A 23,522-nucleotide genomic window follows, 5' to 3' on the forward strand; every position below is an offset into this window, starting at 1 on the left:
AAGTTGCTACGCTTATGTAGAAAGCATCCCTACCCATCATCTGATGCAAACTTGACACTTTCTTTCAGTGATTCTGGCCATTGAATCTTCTTTTGGTGTCTTTGCGTCTACAGGGGAACCATGGTTTCTGAAAAGCCACTTCTGACCGCTTTGTTGGTTATAAGGGGAGGGTGCCCTGAAATGAATGGACAGAGCCACTTTTGCTGAAGTGCATGTCGGATTGTTTTAAGGCAGGCTGCTCCTTCCTTTCACCTCCTGAGTGTGGGTTGCCTCATATATGAATGAATCACAGAGGAATGTGGGAATGACTTCTGCAGGTGCCCTGACCGAATCATTTGCTAGGCATTGAAATGCTGTCATGAAAGGATCTTAGTGGTTTTTGTTTTTTGCTATACCTGTGACATACTGTGGTATGTAACAGATCTTTTTCTTTTCACAGAATGCTATGAACCTACCTCCTGACAAAGCCAGGCTACTGCGGCAGTATGACAATGAGAAAAAATGGGAGCTGATCTGTGATCAGGTAAGAAACAGCCATTTTCTATGGAGGAAGCAAAGAAAGGGGAAATACTGTGTTGTTCCTATGTGAGTTGAGCTTATCCTGGGAGATGCATGAGATTCTCCATTCTGATCTTTGGCTTCTGGGTTTCTTATCTCCAGAGCAAAAGTAGAAAGTTACCATGGTAGTTTTTTCATTATTTGAAATAGTTCATGGGAAAGGAACTCAAAATAAAGTTGTCTATTCTGTTTGCCTTCTGTGGCAGCCTATGCTGCATACGTGGTATAGATCTTACGGTTTAACTGACCTGCCTGAAAACTGGCATATTGTCATATAAGAATGTAAATTGTTTATAAAAAAAAACATGGGTAGCCCATAACATTGCTGCCCACTTTAACTAGTTCCCAGCTGTTATTATTTTGTCTTTTAACTCATTATGACAAACTCATACCCTTCTGAGGGGTATAAAATAAGAAGTAAAAGCTTTTGCTCTTTTTTTTTTTGTCTTTCATTTTATATTCAATTATATTCAATGTTTTCTCTCTGTGGTCTGTATCATAAACATCATTCTCTGGGTCTTCCCCATAGGAAGTCCAGAGTGTGAGCTCTGCACTTGAAAAGAAAAGTTGTTTTTGTTTTCCCCCCCCCCCCATGTTTGCCTAGAAATATCTCTTCTATTTTCCATGTTTTTTTAAATGAATGTTAATATTATTTTTTAAATTAATTATTTACATCCTGAATGTTGCCCCCCACCCCCATTCTGTCTTTAACAGTCAAATATGGTCTATTTGTGTGGTTCCCACCCCCTTCTTTGCCCCCTTTTTGAGACAGACAGTCAGACAGACAGACAGACAGACAGACAGACACACACACACACACACACACACACACACACACGTGCACAGGCATCACATTTCTGTATGTTGATACATTCACCAGCGACCATGTCTATGATTATCCTGTGTTCAGGTGCAATATGGCTTGATGGCAGAGTCTTACTTAGCATGCATGAAGTCTAGGTTTTAATTCCAGTACCCAAGGTAGGAAAGACATAGAGAACACAGAGGCAAAGGTAGACTGAATTACTTACCTGCCTTCTTTCCTTCCTTCAAACTCCCCTCCACATACATACACACACACATACACACACACATATATAATTTTTGACATTATATACATTTTATCATTTCTTTTTATCTTTCACCCCAAAATTTTCAATATATCTCTTCTTTTCTCCTTTTCAAATTCATGGCTTCTTTTTCACTAATTGTTGTTGCATGCATATATGTAAGTATCTTAGTTACTGTTTTACTGCTATGAAGAAATACCATGATCAAGGCAACTCTTATAGAAGAAAGCCCTGGGAAATTACTTATAGTTTATAGGTTTAGTTTATTACACTGTCGCTGAGAGCATGGTGCTGGATAAATAGTTGAGAGCTACATTCTAATCCTAATCTTTAGGCAGAAAAAGACACTGGGCTTTGTGCCTTCAAAAGCTTTTAGAGCTCAGAGCCCACTCCCAGTGAAGCACTTCTTCCAACAAGGCCACACCTCCTAATCCTTCTACTCCTATCAAAGAGTTCTACTCTGTGGTGAATAAACATTCAATATATGAGACCATCTTTTTCATTAATTTAAGAATGTGACTAACTTGTTTATTGTGAGAATTAGAGGAGATAGATGTAAAGTATGCGGAGTAATACTTGGAATAAAATAGGTACTTTATAAATGCACTCTGTGGTTGCTTCTATGCTTGCTGGAGGACAAGATATTAAACATTGCTACCAGTATTGTCTTTGTCATCAACTTGCTCCCAACAATTCAGGAAAATGGATTATGTTGAATAGATCATCTCATGCTACCCATATGTACTTTATGGTGTCAACACATGCTTATATGATGCTGTGAGGAAAAGTGTCAACTGTAGCTTTGAGGTTAAGAAAGTCCCTGTGCGAGCCTTAGTTTTAAAGCCTTAGATACTGTGGGGTGTGACCATTGATGCGTGACATCATTCCAAGACGTGAATACATTTTTTTCATTTTGAAATAGTGATGTTGATATTGATATATGTTGTTTAGGATACATGCTTTAGACATGGTGTTTAAAAAAAACCAAACGTTCCAAGGGAGCTTGGTGAATGGTAGGGTTGGAGCATAGTAGGAACCTGTGCAGAAGTAGCTCACTTTCTGTGAGGAGCCGCATTCGCCATTAAAAGATGGCGCAGGCTTCTGCTTCCTGGTTCTTCACAGAAGCTTTACTTGAGAATGCGCCTGTGCATGGCGCGAAAACCGAGTATGACAATTGGATGAAAGATTTGAGCCAATGAGGGATCTGCACGTCTCCCAAAAGCTCTATTTAAGCAGCGGGCTTTCTGAGCTCGGCGTCCTTCCCTCCACCTTACTATCTTGAAGAGCTGTTCAATAAATGCTGTCAGAAGAATCCTGAGTGTGGCGTGCTCCTTATCGGCGAGGTATCGCATCACAACTTTCCATCCCATACACAATCACCACTGAGGCGATAGGAATCACGGAGCTTTCGCACTCCTCCCTGTATCTTTGGCTGCTGCATTATTTGGAGTCAAATGTGTGGTCTTCCTTTCCCACTCTGGCATTTTAGTGACACAGTTTGTTTACAAGCCTCATCCAGGGCTCCCTCTAATTTGTTTTTTGTGTTTTTTTGTTTTTTGTTTGTTTGTTTGTTTGTTTTGGTCCATATTTTCCTTCTGCAATGATTTTGGTCACTGAAAAAAGTTTTGCTTGAGGTTGTTATACATTTGTAGCCATCATCTTGAGCAAGATGACTATTATTTATCAGCCTTACTGGCATACAGAGATTATTTGCTTTAATATCTCCTGAACTTAAGTGCTCTGTGAGTTGAACCTGCTCTGCCTTTCCCAGAGGGAGCAAATGCAGAACAACAGATGCTTTAGAAAAGACTTGACTGTGCTCCATCTCGTCCTCATCTCTGTTCTCTTGCTTCTGTTCTTCCTTCCCTTTCAGTGTTTTTGTTTTGAGACAGGGTCTTACTCTGTACCCCAGGTTGGCTGAGAACACTATGGACTCCAGTCTAACCCATTGCTTGTGGAATCCTCCTTTTTTAGTCTCCCAAGCTACTAAGATTACACTCATGAACCACTATGTGGGTCGTTTCACTTTCTTTATTATTTTTTAATTATTATTGTGAATGTATGTGAGTGCCTGCATTCTGACACTTATGTGGAGGTCAGAGGGCAGTTGTGTGGAGTCAGGTTTCTTCTTCCACCATCACATAGGTTCTGGGGATTGAACTTAGGTCTCCAGGCTTTTGCAGCAAGTGCCTGTACCTACTGATCCACTGAGCCCTGGTTTTAGTGTTTTGGTGTTCATGTTGGAGCTCACTGGCCAGTAAGCAAAAGCCGCAGGGAGCTGATCATGTTCTGTTCTATGGAGTGTCAGCTTTAGGTAACTGGGGCTTCTCAGAACACCAGTGGTGATGAGTGAACAGTGGTGAGGGCTCAAGGAGGGCTTTATAACCTGCCTCATTGCCAGTGTCTGTCCTGGAAGTGCATCCAGAGGAGAGCAGAGTTAATGGGGAGCAGGCTGAAGACCACATACAAGAGTGGTTCCATTCTCAATTCCTTCAAGAATGGTTCCATCCCCTCCTCATGCAAGTGTGGTTCCTTCTTCTCATGCATGAGTCATTCCTCCTCCTTCTGCTCTCAGACTTCTGATTTAATCATCAGTTAACACTATTCCCTCGTTAGACGTTTTGATTCTACATTTAGCCCCACTTACCCAGCTGTTGGGAAAGAAATAACCTTTGACTTTCTGTACTTTGCCCCCTGACATCTCTGTAATGCTGTTTGATGCTAACTTGCTCAGTTTTACTGTGCCTTTTGTATTTGTGCACTGTGTTGAAATAGCACTTACTTTCATTCATTTGGGAGGGTGTTTCTTTTCAAGTTGTCCGACAACCTTTCTTTTGTCTTTTATTTTGGTCTTTCTTCTATTTAACTAGTGTCCTTTTAACCTGTGAATTAGTCAGGGTTCCTTGGATATTTTGTTTCCTAGTTAAGTTTAAAAGGTAAAAAATGAGTTTCTTACATTCAAATAAAAACCATCATGATTTAGCTACGTAACTACATAATATTTTTTTATCACTTATATTTTCCAGCTTTCTTTCAGGTGTGTTTTCCTTTTAGACATGCACAGGGTCAGTGGCATACTGCATCTGGGTGTGTAGATGCATTTGTGCCTAGGACAGGTTTTACTCCTGGCAGTCAGACAGTGAAGATGCTGGCCAGGCCCTTTCATAGGGGTTCTTACCTTTTCTTTACATTTTCCTAGTTGCTTTCTTCACTGCACAGTAGCTTAGGTCCTGAGTTACTCTTTACTAGACTTGGCTTTTTTTTTTTTTTTTTTTTTTTTTAAGATTTGTTTATTATATATGAGTACACTGTAGCTGTCTTCAGACACACCAGAAGAGGGCATTAGATATATCACATTGCAGATGGTTGTGAGCCACCATGTGGTTGCTGGGATTTGAACTTAGGACCTCTGGAAGTGCAGTCAGTGCTCTTAACCACTGAGCCATCTTTCAGTCCTAGACTTGGCTTTAATGGGTGGTAGATGGATGGAGCGTTTTTTGTTTTGTTGAGAATGTCATAGGAGATAGAGAATTGTCTATTTGCTTTGTGAGTCAGTGGGCCTTATTCAGCTCATCAGCTTGTGATCTGATTGCTCCATTGTCCAGCTCTGTTTTCTCTTGTGTTGGAAAGCACTTTTGTCCTGTTGCCTTGGTGACGGTTTGATATAACCAGTTACATAACAATTTTGTACCTAGTGAATTTAAAACCAACTGATAATCTTTATTTGGTCAATTTCATTGAGGGTTACAAATTGACGGTTGACTAATTCCCTTCTATGTTAAATTAATGTCTTTGTTTGCTTTCTATTGCTGTGACAAAACATTCTAACTAAAATCATTGTGGGTAGGTGACCTAGACCAGTAGGGGGTTCTTCAAAACAGGGCCTTAAAGGGGCGGTAGCCAGGAGATAAGAAAAAAGACAGAAAGCTGTTGTTGGGAGATCTTGCACAAGCTATGCCTTATGCCAAGCAAGCTTATTAAGAAGTACAGCATCTTATATCTATTGCTAAGAAAGAAATGGGGCAGAGACATCAAAAACTACCAAACATCAGGACAAAGTCAGCAGGAGACTAATAAAGCAATGTTGTATAAAAAGAACACAGGGCATCTCAAGTACAAGCCGAACATGCAGCAGCCTTGGGATTGATAACTCTAGTCTCTTCAGGAAGAAAAGCCAAGTTTCCAGCAACCAAAACCTTAGTTACACAAGGTTGTGTCCCCTTTCCAACACAAGGGAAAACACAGCTAGACAATGGACCAATCAGATCACAACCTGATGTAACCTCAATGACGCTCAAAGCAAATAGGTCATTCTCTATCTCCTAGGGCATTCTCAACAGAAAAACACCTTCTTCAAGGCCCTGACCCTAGCATCAGAAGTCAGCTCCTGAGCAAGGACAAAGAGCTAAGTTTCTTTTGTCCCATCATTAGGTCCTCTCAGAAAGTTTTGGGTTGGTCTGGCTCTCAACTGGAAGGAAAGGGTTCGTTTGGCTCACTTATATGTCCCAATCACAGTCTATTATGAAGAGAAGTAAGGGTAAGAACTTAAGGCAGGAAATGAAATAGAGACCATGGAGGTCTCTGTGTGCTGGCTTGCTCAGCCTGTTTTTGTCTGTCTGTGTGCATTTGGTGTTTGGCCTGCATACATGTTTGTGTGAGTGAGTTGGAGCCCCTGGAACTTGAGCTATAGATACTTGTAAGCTGTCATGTGGGTGCTGGGAACTGGACCTGGGTATCACCCAGAATGCTTGGATTTTCATCATTTTGTGTCAATCTAGATTCTCCTTTTGAGACTTTATCATCACTTCTTTGACCAGTAGTAACAAATTCATGCAGACTCCTGTACTTTTTTTCTTTTTAATTTAACACAACCACTAATTCCTGAGAAATCATTTTATGGTATAGAAATAATCTGTTATGTTTAACTTGTAAGTTGTTTGCCCCTTAAACTAAGTCATTTCCCTAAGGAAACCTCCCCCTCCCCAGGTGGTATGATACAGAGAAAAATGTGAGATTGGCAGGTGCTAGCAGATTTTTTTTACCCCAGCTTGTGTTTAGACTTTGAAAAAAACAAATCCAAAGCTTTTGAGTTCATCCTCCTAGTTCCAGGTAAAATGTTATCAACTTACTGTCTTTGGTTTGATATTCATCACTTTTACATTGAAATGTGTAATTTCTAACATTACTGTAATTGGAGGGGAGTATGTCGCTCAAAGTGCTTGCCTAGCATGCAGGAGGCCCTGTGCTCTGTCCCCCAGCACTGCAACAAATAAGATACAAAGATGTCTAAACAAAAATTCAAAATCATAGCCCTAGTAGCGCTAGTAATAAAATTAATGTAGTATAAATGTTCTTGGTCATGTTGTGTCTTACAAAAATACCTAGTTTGATGGTTTAAAACAACATAAACTTATTCTTTTAAAGTCTTAGAAACCAGAAACCTGAAGTCAGAGAGCTGACTGGATGGACCCTGTTCCTTCCGAAGAGTCTAGAGGAGATGCTTTCTTTGCTAGTCTTAATTTGTGGTGGCCATAGTTATTTTTTGCCTGCTGGTTGTGTAAATGCAGCATCTGCTTCCAGTTTGATGTGGCCTTTTTCTCTTTTTTTTGCATTTGTATATTTATCTACCCACCCACCTTCCTTCCTTCCCATTCATCTGTCCGTCCATCCATCCATCCATCCATCCATCCATCCATCCATCCATCCATCCGATTACACTGTAAATATCATCAGATACACCCGAATAGGGTATGGGATCCCATTATAGATGGCTTTGAGCTACCATGTGGTTGCTGGGATGGCTCCGGAAGAGCCATCTCTTCAGCCTCTGTATTTTTTTTTTTTTTTTTTTTTTACATTGTCTTATATGAGGACACTTGGATTCAAGCTAATTAGAAAAGTCTAACACTGAGATCCTTAATTTCATTACATCTACCTGGGCCTTTTTTTTTTTTTTTCCACACACAATAAATGATCACATTTATTGGTGGGGGTTCAGGGCATGAACATAGACTTTAGTGGGCCACTGTTTAACCCGCTATGGATGCCAAGATAAATCATGAGCTTTTTGTTTGCAGGGACCAAAGTTGGATATTGTTGGTTATGGAGGGCAAAGTCACACATCATTATTGTCCCATATGAAGCTCTTTTGAACGTTAAGCTTCATCTTTACTTGGGAAGAACGGTCTTCTAACCTGTGACACAGTAGACAGGCAGATGGGAAGCCATTTGGGAGAGGCGAGAGAGAAGCACATTGCTCTTCACTCTTATTCTATTGAGAAGGTCCATGAAGAACAATGAGAGTGGGAAGCTCAAGAAAGGAAAAAAAAAAATGTTCTGGAAACAGCCACTAGCATCTCTTCCATGGTAGCCAAATTTGGCTGGCCCATTTGTTTTGGGCTGAATCATATCAAGGTTTCCTTTTTCACATGATCAAACACTGAACCCCACAGAATTCTGTAGTTATTCATTAGAGATGTGTTTTCCTGAGAAGTTGCATAAAGCTAGTTGTTGGTTAAGTAAATAAACTTTTCAAAGTTGTAAAAACAACATGACCGTTTATCATCTGATGTTTGACAACGATGCCAAAAATATACACTGGAGAGAAGACAGCATCTTCAACAAACAAAGGTTGGAAAATTGGATGTATACCTGTAGAAGCATGAAATTCGACCCATATGTTTTATCTGCACAGCTTCAAGTAGATTAAAGACATTCATGTAAAGCGTGAGACCCTGGAGCTGCCAGGAAACCTGGGTAGTGTGCCATCAGATACAGGTATAAGAAGGGACTGTCTAGATAGGACTCTGTTTGCTAAAGAACTAAGGCCAACAGTTGGCAATTGGGACCTCATAAGATGAAAACCGTCTGTACAATTAAGGAAACAATCAAGTGAAGAGAAGGCCCATAGAATGGGAGAGACTCATTGCCAGCTGCACATCTGACAGGATTAATATCCAGGATATACAGAGAGAAAGAGAGAGAGAGAGAGAGAGAGAGAGAGAGAGAGAGAGAGAGAGAGAGAGAGAGAAACAAATTAATGTAAAGATGAGCTTTTGATCTGCACAGAGAATTCTCAGAATGGCTAAGACAAATCTAAAGGGTTCAGCATCCTCAGCAACTAGGGAAATGCCACTTAAAACTACTCTGAGATTTTTATCACTAACACTAGTCAGAATGGCCAAGGTCAAGAAAGCAACTGGCAATAACTGCTAGCCAGAGTGTGAGGTAAAAGAAATACCCATTCACTGTGGCTGAGATTTGCAACCACTGTGGAGAATTCTCAAAAAAGTAAAAGTAGATCCACCATATAATTCAGCTATACCACTCCTCGGTATATGCCCATTGTGGCCTTTGACTTGATATCCTGCTCAACCATGTTCACTGGTGCTCTGTTCACAATAGGTAGGCAAGGGGTGGGGGGAGGAAAGAAGAGAGGAAGAGATGAATGGCTCGTGAGTTAAGAATGAGTTGGGATAAGGAGGAGGACATAGAAGATGGGGACGGGGTAGAAATGATGCAAATATAGTGCTCATATATAAATTGTCAAACCCGCCAAAATGTAAACAATTTAAAAAGTTACAGGAGGGAAGTTAGTTGTCAGACAAGGCAGAGTTGCCTAGTTATGCATGAGTTTCCCCAGACAGATACACTTTTGTAATTTTCTGGGTTGGGAAATACTTAAAATGGTTACTGCTATCGGTTTGTTTATACTCTGTCCCAGCAGTGTTCGTCCAAGAGAACTGACAAGAGAGCAAGCAGAGTTAGATTTTGCCGACCCTTTTTGTTTTCTGAAAGGTATTTTTATCTTGGGCCATCTTTTGTTTGAAATGTTGAAGGGCCCATCTTTCTTTTCTCACCGTCTCCCGGGCTCAGCAAAGGCTCTCCTTTAGTTGCTGCTGCCAAGAAGACAGGGTTCTTCCAGTTTCCTGTCCAGAGGCAGTTCCTGTCCATTAGGACTCCGTCCAGGTCTGCAACTGCTTCCTTCTAAAACCCTGGAGAAGCTATCAAAGGGACAGATGGCGGCTCCCTGTGTTTTAATATTGCTGAAGTCCTGGAAAACTATATGCGAACTTAGAATTGAGTTTGTGTCTATCCTTTTTCAAAGTGTTCCTTTGTCATACAGCTTTTGTAGAGGGGGAAAAAGTGCTGGCCTTCCTCAACTTCCTTCCTTCCTTCCTTCCTTCCTTCCTTCCTTCCTTCCTTCCTTCCTTCCTTCCTTCCTCCCTCCCTCCCTCCCTCCCTCCCTTCCCTCCTTTATTCTCTTCCTCCTTCCCTCCCTCCTTCCTTTCTTCCCTCCCTCCTTCCTTCCTTCCCTCCCTCCTTCCTTCATTCCCTCCTTCCTTCTTTCCCTCCTTCCATCCCTCTCTCCTTTCTTTTCCTGAGAGAGAATTCTCTATTCCAGGCTGGTTTTGAACTCACAGCAGGGTTTGTTTTTTGTTTTTTTGTTTTTTTTTTTGTTTGTTTGTTTGTTTGTTTTTTGCCTAGGCCTCCCCAGTGTTGGGATCCCAGGTGAGTGAACAGCTTTTTAATACCTTCTGAGCTCGGCCTTTGACACAGATGCTTTGTCAGAAGTACCGTTTGGCATCCATGGCTAGTTAGCTGCCAGAGATCATCCTACTCAAAGCTTTATGCTTTCTTTTGCCCCAAAGAACATAGCATTGATTGCCTTCCTGCCTGGTAACTGGTAGTATAAATGTAATTGTAGATTCTTTTTCTCTTTAAAACGCACACATAGATTTTCATCACTTCGGAGATTGACTGTGCAGTGAATTTGAGGCCAGAGTCCACCCTGTCTTAAAAAGGAAAAAAAGAAAGAAAGAAAAAGACTTAAGCTGGCTGATTGCCTGACTCATGTGGCATGAAATTATAAATGTTATTATAAAGGTGTATTATGTAATCCTGGGGACACCGTTGCAGGATATGGAGACTATAACAACTGAAGTATTGTATGTTTGACTGAAATTGACTTTTCAATCTAAGTTTTATTTTTTTATTTTTTATTTTTTTTAATTTTTGTTTTTCGAGACAGGGTTTCTCTGTGTAGTCCTGGCTGTCCTAGAACTCACTCTGTAGACCAGGCTGGCCTCGAACTCAGAAATCCACCTGCCTCTGCCTCCCAAGTGCTGGGATTAAAGGTGTGCGCCACCACTGCCCTGCCTAAGTTTTATTTTAAGACAGTACTTGTTTACGCTTGCGATGGTGGGCATTGGACTCAGCGCCTCATCACATTCTCTAGACAATTCACAGAGTTAAGAGCCAGGCACAGTAAATTTTGGAAAAATTTAAGTATGCTAGCAGAAGTGTTTATAACTACTATATATTGTTTTAACATTTGGATATGTAACTCACAGTCTTTGTAGTGGAAACCCATTTTTTTCCCTTCATCTTTCAACCCCTCCCCCCAAATCAAATGAGTGTCTTGTAAATAGATGAGGCGTTTTAAGGTTATTTTTCAGTGTTTTGCTAAAATTGCCAGTAGGTGGCCTTAGAGCAAAAGTGTAGCTTCTGCCTCACCACTTGACTCAGTTTACTGTACTGCCACTTTCAAGAGTGACAAGCTAGATGCTGTGTACCGTCTTTCAGAGAAACTCTACTTCATGGAATATGCACATGAAACTGAGTTCTCAGCTTTGTGTTCTCTGTGGTCTGGCATTCAGGAAGGGGTTTTTCATTTGTTTGTTTTTTTGTTTTTGTTTGTTTTGTTTCTTTGTTTTTGGAGACAGGGTTTCTCTATGTAGACCAGGCTGAAATTAAACTCACAGAGACCCTCCTGATTCTGCTGGGATTTAAGACATGCACTACCACTGCCAGGAAGAACTTTCCAGGAAAGTGTTAGAGTCAACAGATATTTTTTCTTCCAAAGAAGAATGCAAGGTTACTTAATTTTAGAGGGCACTTGGTATGAAGGCCCATATTCTCTGTCACCATGGCAACCACTTGCTCTGGATAGGACCAAAGGATGTAGCAGCTGTCAGTTACCAGAATACCATGGTGCTGCAGGAGTTTCTGTCATGTGAGTGGGATCCAGGTCTGCCCTTGGTTATTTAGCTTCAGAGATCAAGTGAATTCAGTTGAATTCTCGATGGTCAGATGTTGTCAGTCTTTCAGGTGTTTACCCTGGTACATGTGACGTCACCACCCAGCTGCCGGACGATGCTCTCCTTAGAGGGTAACTTTGAAAGCCCGTTTAACTTTGTCCAGGATGGATGTTGTTCAGAGGTGGAGGTGTGATTAACCAGCCCATGTCCTGCAATGAGCCATTTATGTAGGACTTAGTTCAACTTGCCTTCTTAAGGATTCTTTGAGTACTGGGTTTAATGACTGATCTTGAGTATAACGGCCAAGAATGAAGCTGCTGTTTTCCTATTCTGATGATCTGAAGATGGAAACATAGGCTTGAGGCTGCTCTGGTAAGGAATGGGGAGTGGAGGAGACTTTTGCTTTACTGTGTCAAAATACCTGCTGCCATAGACAATTGTATAAGGGGAGAAATGTTTCTCTAGGTTCCTGTTTTTCAGAGGTGTCTGTCACAGGGATGAGGACAGCATGGTGACTTAGAACAATCCACATTCTGGTGACCAGAAGCATAAGAAGAGCAGGAATGCCCTTGGGGATCTAGGCACAAAGTGTGCTCCTTCAATGACCTGCTTTCTTCCACCGTTTTGGGACAGTAGCAGCATATTAGGAATCCTTAGTCCATTCATTAGAGCTTGCCTGCCATGATCTAATCCTCTCTGGAAAGGCTGTCACAGACAGACATGCCCAGGGGCTCACTCCACTGGTCTAGATGTTTCTTCCTTCCCTCCCTCCTTCCCTCCCTCCCTCCCTCCCTCCCTCCCTCCCTCCCTTCCTTGCTTCCCCCTCCTCCTTCTCTTTCCTCTGTTACCTACTTTTCTTGTTACCCAATATTTTGTTTTTATGATACATGATCAGCTCTGGAAAGTTTTAATGATCTCTAGTCTTTGTTCGTACTGAAGATGTTCTTAAGTAAAGTTCTCAGGCTGTGTGGTAAATGGGATGGAAGCTTTTATAGCTCCATGGTTCAGATGAAGAAACAAACAGTACTGAATATCCACCCCAGAGTCCCTCACATGGGAGACAAGTGCTCTGCTGTTGGCTTCCCACCCCCAAATTATTCCATAGCCATCTTGTAAGATGCTCATGGAAGCATAGACTGTAGTGATAGGTATACTACCTTTCAACATGGTCCCATATCTCCATAGGCAAAGCACAGGTCCATTTACTTTTTAGATCAAACAATGAGAGGAATTTTGTAATTGTGTGTAGAAGCTAAAGTGTGCAGCTGCACTTACTAAGCTCTGCTGTCTAGGAGACATGTGGATTAAGATGAAGAACAGTGCAGGGTATTTGATGGATTAGGTGAAGAGAGTTTGCAATTTAATAAGTACCCATGCATGTATTGGGTAAAGGGTTGTGGTTGTTTGTCTCTTAAGAAGTATCTACCTAAAATGAAATCTTTAGCTGCTAAAATAGGAGAGTAAAGAATCTGGCTAATTGAAAGCTTATTCCAGTGCCAGTGTGACCTTTCACTATTGTGTCTGGTTCCTAGATCCCCAGTCATCAGTAACAGGATTTATGGTGATTACTGCTGTTGTTCCATGCATCCTGGTGGTTGACTTTCTGCACGGCCCCACCTGAAATCATGGACCAACGTTTTCAGGGTGGCCTCTTCTATCACAAGGTTAAAGCATTCAGTGGGAACCCTCACACTGAGAAAAATGTTGAGTGATAGATAGGATTAGGCCAGCCTAATTAATCCAACGCATTAGAAGAGGAGCCATGGGATGTTTTGATCAAGAAAAGCCCTGTTTGAACTAGAGTGAACTAGAAGAAACTTTTCCTAGTCTAAATAATGGAGACTGTTTGGAAAAGCCTCTTCAAAGTGGTTTCAGTCTGCGAGCTGTAATGGAATACTTGGATCCCCTCCCCCGACTAGGAAAGTGATTTCATAGCGAGCTAAGGAATGCTTCAGAGCTCTCCAAGAAACCATGGCTGGGGAAGGAATCTGGCATGTGGATTTTTTTTTTTTCAGTTCTAGTTTTATGCAGACATGGACAGCTTTTAATGCTGGGAAAGGAAAAAGGAGAGTTACACAGTTCTACCCATATGGTTTTCTATTAGTTAGAACTCTGTACTGGCTCTGTTAACTATCCACTCCTTGTTAGCTTATTTTCTGGCATCTTTCTTGCCTGTTCCAATGACCTGAGATTCTTTGTGCTGTGACCCTTCTGGCACTGAGGTCTTGGAACCTAGCTCTTTTTCTTTCTTTTTCTTTTTTTCCTTCCTTTCTTTTTCTTTCTTTTCTTTTTTTTTTTTAAGGCCCTGAAGTTACACTCCATGCACCTCTGCCTTTGTTCCCGGGCTTCGTCATCTGGAACACTTTTTGTCTCCTGCCTTGCAGAGAGACTTGGAATAGCACTGTGCTGCCTCTCCTTCAACATTCAATCCAAACTCCTCTTTCTCCAGGGACATCCCTTTGATCCGCACAGTTGGAAAATGCCTCACCTCTCTTTGAACTGAGGAGGATCACATATGGCTCTGATCATGTTCTAGTTTGTATCATAACTCTGTGTGCTGTATCAGAGAGATGAGATTTACCACCCTGGAAGTGAAGAATTAGATTTATTTTTCCTTGAGTTTTAAAATAATAGCACCTTCTATTTATGTGTTCTGAATGAGGGAAGGAATAAAATGACCATTACAAATTGGTATTCCTGTGAATACCTTGAAATGGGTAATCTAAATAGGATAGCAGGGTTGAAGATGTTCTGAGACAGGGGCTTGCTCTGTAGAATGCTTTTTGAATCTAATCACCCTCAGAGGGGCTCCTCTCAGTAGTTGTGCAGCTAGATTGGCCTCTCATAGAGCAGTGTTCTCAACCTTCCTAATGCTGTGGCCCTTTAACACAGTTCCTCATGTTGTGGACCCCTTCCCCTCAGCCATAAAATTACCACTTTGCTACTTCACAACTGTAAATTTGCTACTATTATGAATCATAATGTAAATACCTGATAGAAACCCCCAAAGGGATTACGATGCTAAGGTTGAAAACCGCTGTTGTATGGTCCCAGCTTCTCCGCCAATAGTTAGACCAAATAGGTAAGGGTTTAATGATTGCACCTCTTTTTCCCCATTGTCCTCTTCTGTCTTGTACAGACGTGCACACACACACACACACAAAGAGAGAGGGGAGGCTCATATATAACCCTTCTGGAGGTGGTGCCATATACCAACTCCTATAATTTATAATTGTTTTGGAAATAAAAACTTGTATGTTCTTTTGGGGACTTTGGTACTGTTCATCCCTTGGGAGTCCAGGTCTACTTGTGTGAATTCTTTATTTGCATAAGTTAGCTCTGAGGGCTTACCACAGTCCCTTGGGCTAAGGAACCCTGGCTGCTCTTGAACTCGCTCATTTCTAGCTGGTGCACACTTGGCCTTTCCCACAGTAAATCATGTCTGTCTACACACACTCTTGCAGTATTTTCTTCTCCTCTTTTCTGTGTTTGCTAATGTCAGGATTTCCCATTTGAGAGAGTGGCATGGTGCCCTAGGAGACAGTGAAGATTCCTGACACCGTCTCACTGTCTCTCAGCATCAGGCAAATCAGATTAGAACTCACTAATGGCAATTGTACTGGTGGTGACTATGGCTAACTAGAGACTATAGTGTGCTAGCTTAGCCTTTGGAAATGATACCAAACCCCAAATAATTCCAGCTTTGGGGAGAAGAGGAATAGATCATTTGTGTGGAAAGCTTATGTAACCAAAGAAAAGGTCTTCCTGAGTTTTCACAAGAATGAATTATTGTGGAATCAGTATAATAAAAACATTAAAATAGCATAATACTGACATCTAATTCAGTAGGGTTCTTGAAGCAGTGTGTATACTCTTAACACTCCTGAATTAGGGACAAATAGGGGGAGAGACTTAGTAGTTAGAACATACATATCTCAACAGTCATTAATTTCCTGGCAAACTCTTGTTCAGATGTCTTTGCTAAAATATCATTAGGTCTCAGAATATTAAGGTGTAAGATGAACCTGCGTGGAATTTTGTTTGATTCTGGGATCATTTATCCAAATGCTGTTTATAGAGTAGAAATGATTGTTTTTTGATTTATAACATGCTTGTTATAAATCCAGTTCACACCAGATTAACCTCAATTAATTTCTCCTGTAATGATCCACAAAGTTTAAGAAGGTATAAAGTTTGGAAATAGTTTTCTAAATGAGTGGTATACTCAGATCTAAACTCTTACAGCTGCAGGGCTTCAGTGAGCAACTTTAGTAGATTTAGATGTTGAAAGGGGAGGGAGGATGGGGCCCAAAGAAACAGTTCAGCTGCTTTGAAAGGAACTGCATCTGCCTTTCTAAGAGTTCTAGGCAAAGCCCTCAGCATAGTCTGCTGTCAGAAAGGAGCCTCCCTTGAGGAAATGCCTCCATGAAATCCAGCTGTAAACATTTTCTCAATTATTGATCAAGGATGGGAGGGCCCATCCTGGATGGTGGTGCCATCCTGGGCTAGTAGTCTTAGGTTCTATAAGAAAGCAAGCTGAGCAAGGCAGAGGAAGCAAGTCAGTAAGTAACATCCCTCCATGGCCTCTGCATCAGCTCCTGCTTCCTGACCTGCTTGAGTTCCAGTCCTGACTTCCTTTGGTGATGAACAGCAATGTGGAAATAAATGTAAGCTGAATAAACCCTTTCCTCCCCAACTTGCTTCTTGGCCATGATGTTTGTGCAGGAATAGAAACCCTGAAGAAGACATTACCTTAATACACCCTTGTTGTGGCCCCATCATTTTCTTCTTTTAGGAATGGCCTTGTTTTTCCATCTTGATGGCAGGGAACTTGATCTCTAGCAAATAAGTGGATCCTAGTAATTTCTTCATCCTCTCTCTTATCTGCAGAGCAGGTCTGTGCCTCAGCAGACTCCTCTTTTGAGGGTGGGGAGGGCAGTTAATGCGAAATGTAATCATGAAGGCATTGGAACATAGGCTCGGCAGTATGTGCCTTTAGCCCTAATATGAATCTGACTAATTTATACTGTGCAGCAAGCCTACTGTAACCATTGCCTGTGCAGTGTTTACTGTCTCTTACGGGTTACTTTTACAAACTCATCTTTAGCTGAGCATGGTGTGAAATACCTGTAATCCCTGTATAGAGGATGCTGAGGTAGGAAGACTTAGAGGTTACTTTCAAGACTCTGTCTCAAACTTGACACTTAAATTATGAAAAAAGTGACAAATCTGAGATCCAAAAGAAACTCGTCTTTGAACAAATGCCATTCTACGTAATGAGACCAAAGACGGGGTGATCAGGTTCTTGCTCTACTTTTGTTTGTTGTTGAGGTGGGACTGGAAGCCACAATCCTCCAGCCCCAGAATTGGAAGTGGCTGAGTTAACCACCCACAGCTTGTTTCACTCGAAAATTTTTATTCTATGAAATTCAAGATGAGCATGCTTTTATAATTTAGGGAAGAAGAAAAAAAAAAAAAACCTAGGGTCACAGAATTGGGAACCTAAGCCTGAATCTTTCATGGAACACATGGATCTTGCACATAATTTAATGTGTATATCATATGTATGTATGTATCATTCTAAATGATGACAAGGAGGTCACCAGATCACTCGCTTTCCATTCTTTAATCTATATAATGCTTCATATAACTATCTACCAATAAATAGTCTTGAATGAGCTAAGGCCTCTAAGGAATAAAGCGTCATTTAAAGATAAGTTAATCTTTGAGAAACAAAGTTTGGCCCCACATGAACAGGTGATTATGTTCCTGGACTAGAATAATGAAAGGTCCCTTTCCCAATGGGAAGTTTTCTAATCTCTACTGGAGGAATGTGTAAAAATTAACAACCACGTGCTCTCTTCTTCAGCTTGATTGAGACACAGTTTATATGATGTAATAACTGATCATTTTTGAGTGAAGAGGAAATATTAGCAAAGTGTCTCACTACAAGGTGCTGTACCGTATTATAAAATGTTGAACAATATGGCATTTTCTGTTAAAATCTATTTTTACTTAAAATATAATTATGTCGTTTTCTGCCTCCCACTTTTCACTTCGGTCTCACCCATGTTCCCTGCTCCCTGTCAAAGTCACAGCCTTTTAAACGTTTTTACTGATACACATACAAATGAATAATTAAATATGCATGCTGAGTCCTTTTACTATTGCTCATATGGATGTTTCTAGGGATGGACACTTGGTATTGGATAACTAATCAGGGGCCTCATCTTTGGGCCTAATTCTCTCTCTTAGCAGTTGTTAATTGCCTAGGGGTGGAGCCCTGAGAGAGATTCCTCTTCCACGACTGGTATCATCTTTATTTTGGCCTTGTTACACAGCCATGTTTTTGAGATCTCACAGGCATGGGCTTCCCTGTCATATACAGAGGACATAATCTCCCAGCAAACTTCTGCTCTTCTGTCTCTTATGATCCCTCCTCCCCCTTCATGGTACTTAGCCTTAGGCATAGGGACTGTGGTAAAGTTGTAGCATTTGGTTCTAGTACTTCACAATCAGTTGCTTTCTTCATTCTGCGCAGTACAGTACAGTGTTTTCACTAGACAGATCAGGACTAAGATGTCAGTTTCAACATAACAAACTAAGTGTTTGACATTTTTAAGTCTGTAACCAAGGAGGATTTGATTGAATAAGGAAGAATGTGTCGGTTTTATGTTGGAAAAATACATGTTTTTCTTTGTCCTTTCCCTCTCCCTCCCTTCCCTATATAACCCTGGAAGACCAATTAACTCAAAGATCTACCTGTCTCTGCTTCTGGGATTAAGGGTATGTACCACCACTCCCAGCAAATACATGTTTCTATAAAGTACACAGTCGCTTAATTGTGCTGGCCAATTGTTGCCGCTCCAATAGTAGGAAAATTCTCCTGTAGAAGAAGAAATAAAATTAAAAATAACTACCAAGAACATATATGTGGGGGTTATTAAGTGGGAAAGAGTACAAGAATAATCTTTCTTTGCCAGGAGTGGTGGCACACGCCTTTAATCCTAGCACTTGGGCAGCAGAGGCAGATAGATCTCTGAGTTTTCAAGGGCAGCCTAGTCTACATAGTGAGTTCTAGGATAGCCAGGATTACACAGAGAAACCATGTCTGAAAACCAAATTTAAAAAATAAATGAATAAGGAAAATCTGTTTTATAGTTGATGTAATTAAATTTTCACGCATGTAAAACACAATGTATACTCATCTGCTCAGGTCCACATAGCCTCTCTTTCTGATTTGAACTGTTTTTCATTCAGTTCTTAACCTTGACTTTGAACATCTTGAGGTACGTGTGTGTGTGTGTGTGTGTGTGTGTGTGTGTGTGCGTGTGTGAGCATGCATAGTTTGGGATCTTCGATGTGGAGGCTGCTTTAGAAACCTAGTAATGCTAACATGCATCCATCCCCGTTTACATACTCTCGTGTTCCCATACTCTCCACCCTATCTATCAGCAACTAACTCATTATTCATTTTTGAAACAAATTAGTTTTATCCAATCTTGATTCCAATTGTGGCTATTTTTAAAGATAACATATTCCAAATTGAAAGATCTGCCAACATTGAAGATATCCCAGAGAACTCACTAGGGTGAAGATCAACTGACAGAAGGTCTGATAAGCAGTGGGCAAAGCATGGCCTTTGAGTGACAGCTGCAGACGCTGCAGGGAAAGCAGTCCTCACTCTGGAGATGGGAGGGCATGGGTTCAGGCCCACTCGGTCTCACTAGCTATGTTATGAAAGAGAATACTCTCTTTTTTCCAGTCTTGGATTTCTCCTATGCAGGGAGAGTCTATGAAGACAGAAAATTAGCCTATGACGGTTATTAGCAAAGGCACACTCACACTGGAGGAGGGTTTGGTCATGCGTAACAACATGAATGTGTTTTATATGGCTGGCTGTGGTATTCCTTCATACCATTTCTGTTGTTTACATAACTCTGTGTTTCCTGCAGGAACGATTCCAGGTGAAGAACCCTCCCCATACATACATACAGAAGCTCAAAGGCTACCTGGATCCAGCTGTAACCAGGAAGGTAAGGTGGATATGTTTACACTCCTGGCTGTCGCCTCTTCTTTAGTGCTCAGATGATGGTCCCGATGGCTGGAACGAAGGGAAGTCCTTCATGATGGCCAACGGCAAGACGGCAGGCCCCAATAACATGAGAAAGTCCGGGTTCCAAGATCTTTATTGACATGGCTGATGGTAGTTGAATCTGGATGTGTATATCCCTTCCCCCCACCCCCAATTAGGTCAGCTGGGCAGGGGCTGACTTAAATAGGGAGAAGAGTGGGTAAGGAATACGTAATTGGCTACGCCCTCTGGCCTTTAGGTAACTCATTAATATGGAAATCTCTTGAGGCTGAGACCTGTAGTCACACCCTCTGCCTGTGTAGGTGACACCTCTTTGGGAGGGGCTGCATAGCCTATGTGACTGAATGGCGCAGATCAAATGGAGGCCTTAGGCCTTGTGTCAGGACCTTGGGTTCTGGGGGCATGGCTGAACACCTGCTATTGCCCCATTGGGGTCAGGGCTTGAGGCCTATGCCACACCAAAAACCAAGACACCCACACTCAGAGTCCTGCATCACGTCAGAAGACTCTTTTTGTGTGTGTGTGTGTGTGTTAGTGTTTGCCAGAGCTCTAAGCAAACAAGCTTTGGAGGCCATCATCATGAGAAGACAAAGGGGGGAAAATGTCTATAGCCCTTTAAAAAACTTGCATACATAAAAGTGATGTTTCTTTGGCTACTGATATTGTCGGTTCCCATTGCACAGAGCGGTGAGCCCTGTCCTTACTTCTTAGGTTCCTAACAAAGCAGGCCTTGCAAATGCAATGCTTGTTTTTTTGTGACTTGGGGCACTTCTAGAATCCCCCCAAATCACTGGGGCTGTTCTCCCAGCTGCATGCTGACAACAGCTGTTGATGTTCGCAGCTTCCCCAGCCCCTGACCCCAAGGTAAGAAGGGAATAGCTGATGTGATTTTTAACCATCTCTCCTTTTACAAACAAGCCCTACTTTATGCAACCCAACAATTGGCATAAGCTGATGTCTTGTGGTTAAGCATGTCGCCTGGCACAGCTCTGAAGGCTCGCTCAGCCCAGGCATGGCTCAGGGCAGAACTGTTTCTGAGGATTATGGGTAAAGAGTTTGTACCACATAGCACTTGTCTTCCCCTGGCCTTCTACATTCCCACTTTCAAGGCTCCTTGAGCTGAATTCCCTGTGTGCCAGCAGTGATTCCTGGGAGAGGAGAAGCACACTTCTCTTGGTTAGCTGTTTCCAGGGATCTTGGCTCACTCTTCACTTTGTGTGCATGTGTGTCTCTCTCCCTCTCCACTCTGCCCCTTTTCTAACTTTTCTCTTTCTTCATTTTTCCACTCTGACTCTTCATTACCTATATATACAACCCCACCCCCAAAAAGGTCATTCGAAAAGTAGTTCCTATTTCCTCTGGAAATCTCCTGAGTCTTTGTTTTATGGTTTACTTGCAGACAAGATAAATTTAAACAATAGAAATGACTGAAACTTTGAGATTCTTGGGCTAGAGAGATAGCTCAGTGGTTTAAGAGTGTTTGTTGCCCTTTTAGAGGACCTGGGTTCAGTTCCCAGCACAAACACAGTTCTAGGGCATTCGTCACCCTGTTCTTACCTCGGGGAACACCAGGCAGGAAGTGGTGTACTTCCTTCAAGTAGGTAAAACATGCCCATAAAAAATAAATAAACAAATTGAGATCCCCGCTTTGGCTCCATGCCATACAATTCTTGCATGTCCCGTGGTCTTCTGTGAATGCCCTTGGTAATATTTCTCCCCCCCCCTCAGAAATTTGATGATCATTTAAAAAAAGGTCTGTATTCAACAATACCCATCTCCCCCCCATTAAGAAAGCAATAGCTGCTTAATTCTAGTGAGTTTCTCTGATTTGTTTCTTGCCCTGGGCAGAGAACAGCCTTAATTTTACAGGTTAGGGAATGCTGTGACAGGAAACACCTGGGAAACACACACAACGCATAAATCCCACATTATAGGAATAAAAAGGGCAGTTTTGTCTACACTATTTATTTCTGTAAGGATGCTCAGTCTATACAGAATAACTCTGCTGGTCCTTTAGAAACCCGCAGACCTGAGATGATGGTTGAGTGCTCCACTGGCCCTAGGCTCACTTGATGTGAACTGAGTGGGGATGAGATGGCAGCACTTAGTACAGACGGAGTGAGCTCTTCCCTCCTGTAGCACGCAGCTCATTCTAGAAACAGTCCCACATTCCAGAAAGAAAGCACAAGATACCCACACTTCCAGAAATGACAGCCTTGGCTCCCAACCCCACACCTCGGCAGACAAAGAAAACCAAGCAGAAGAAACCAAGGTACCTCTTGTTAAACATCTCACTCCTTCCCGGATCACTTAATAAAGAGGAATGGGCATGATGGTGGTTGTATTGACTACCAGTTTCTCCATCCTGACCCATGTGTCCACCTGAATGGGCTTGTTTCCTCTGTGCTGTGTCTTTCAAGGTCTGTCATTCAGTTCCAGAGAAATGGAATGGAGGTAGGATTAACACCCCCACCCCCTGCTGTAACAAGATTCTGTCAGGAGGGAGCAGTAGGAAAAGGATCTGTTCCGCACAACATAATTGTAATGCTTAAGCCCCAGAAAAAAAGGAGATTTGTTTGGAATAAGGCATGGCTTTCAGTTAAAAATGAGCTTAAAATTCTCAGCTGTGGTACGGTGTTGGGGAGTGTTCAAACCAGACCTTTAAATTTTAGCCAGACTGTCTAGGCTGAGCAGGCTTCCTTCAATGCTGGTCAGGGTCCTCGAATAGTTCATTCATTAATCTTTTGTTGGAATTGAATAGGAGATACTTAATTTGCCCTTAAAGAAAATACCCAATCACATTCTGTTTAGAATAGCTTTAAATGAAACCCCCTAGGGTAGGGAAGGAAGAACCTAAATTAGATATCTCTGAGCCCAGGATTTTGCAAACCAGCCTCTTCATTTTATACCAGGAGTTATTAGCCTGAGCCTCGGGGAAGGCTGAGTTCATGTCTGGCATGGAAAGAGGTTACAGACCATGGAGAAAGGAGTCTGGTTCTTTCCTGACTCTCCATTGGTGAGGAGAAACCTATTGTGTGGCTCACCCTTTCTCTTCTGCCTCCCAGGGTGGTGGCTGTGTCCTATATCTGGGAGGAAAGAGAGAAGATGGGGACAGTAGTGTATCCTTCCTTGCTCTTGCTTTTTGCTTGGACCTACAGGTTCAAGGTTACTCTTTGCAATGCTTTAAAGTCTTGTGGATGCATTTTAGAAGTGCAGAGTGTTAGCACTCATAGCTCATGTGTTAGCAAAGTGGAGCTAAGGCATTCCAGAATCCAACTGAAAATTGAGCTGCTCCCTGGAAAATGCAGGACAGCAGCAAAGTCAGTAGCGGGTCAGCCAGTTGCAGGGTTACAGTGCATAGCATAGCCAATATCTGATGAATGCTAGCTGCTGTTGCTGCTGCTAGCTCAGTGCTTTGACTTAGTTGTGTTGTTGGGGTGTGTCTCTCTGTATTATACATATACATATACATATGAATCTGTATGTATCTATATCAGTCTGCTTCTTTCTCTCTCTCTCTCTCTCTCTCTCTCTCTCTCTCTCTCTCTCTCTCTCTCTCTCTCTCTCTCTTTCTCTCTCCCCCCCTCTCCCTCCGTAGTTCCTTATGTCCTTTGGTCAGATCCCTTTACAACTGTATTATATTTTAAGTACTATGCTTGTGCTCTTTGTAGAAGACCATCCGGGGATGACTTCTTTGAAGCCTGGGAAGAAGACTTAGGGGCCAGTAGAACATACCAAGAGCCTATCTGAACTATCTTA

The 23,522-nt window shown here is 41.9% G+C and overlaps 1 protein-coding gene across 10 annotated transcripts in view; it reads left to right on the forward strand.

The window, feature by feature from the left end:
* The window catches only part of Fmnl2 (formin like 2), a 269,603-nt gene that overhangs the window by 155,867 nt on the left and 90,214 nt on the right, over nucleotides 1–23,522 (forward strand). For all 10 annotated transcript variants that reach the window (XM_076928747.1, XM_076928746.1, XM_076928749.1 and 7 more), the window contains exons 2-3: nucleotides 440–523; nucleotides 19,624–19,704. In XM_076928747.1, coding sequence (XP_076784862.1) covers nucleotides 440–523; nucleotides 19,624–19,704 — 165 coding nt within the window. The remainder of the gene's footprint in view (nucleotides 1–439; nucleotides 524–19,623; nucleotides 19,705–23,522) is intronic.

The sequence above is a fragment of the Arvicanthis niloticus genome, chromosome 2 (genome assembly GCF_011762505.2).
Source record: "Arvicanthis niloticus isolate mArvNil1 chromosome 2, mArvNil1.pat.X, whole genome shotgun sequence".
Lineage (NCBI taxonomy): Eukaryota > Metazoa > Chordata > Mammalia > Rodentia > Muridae > Arvicanthis > Arvicanthis niloticus.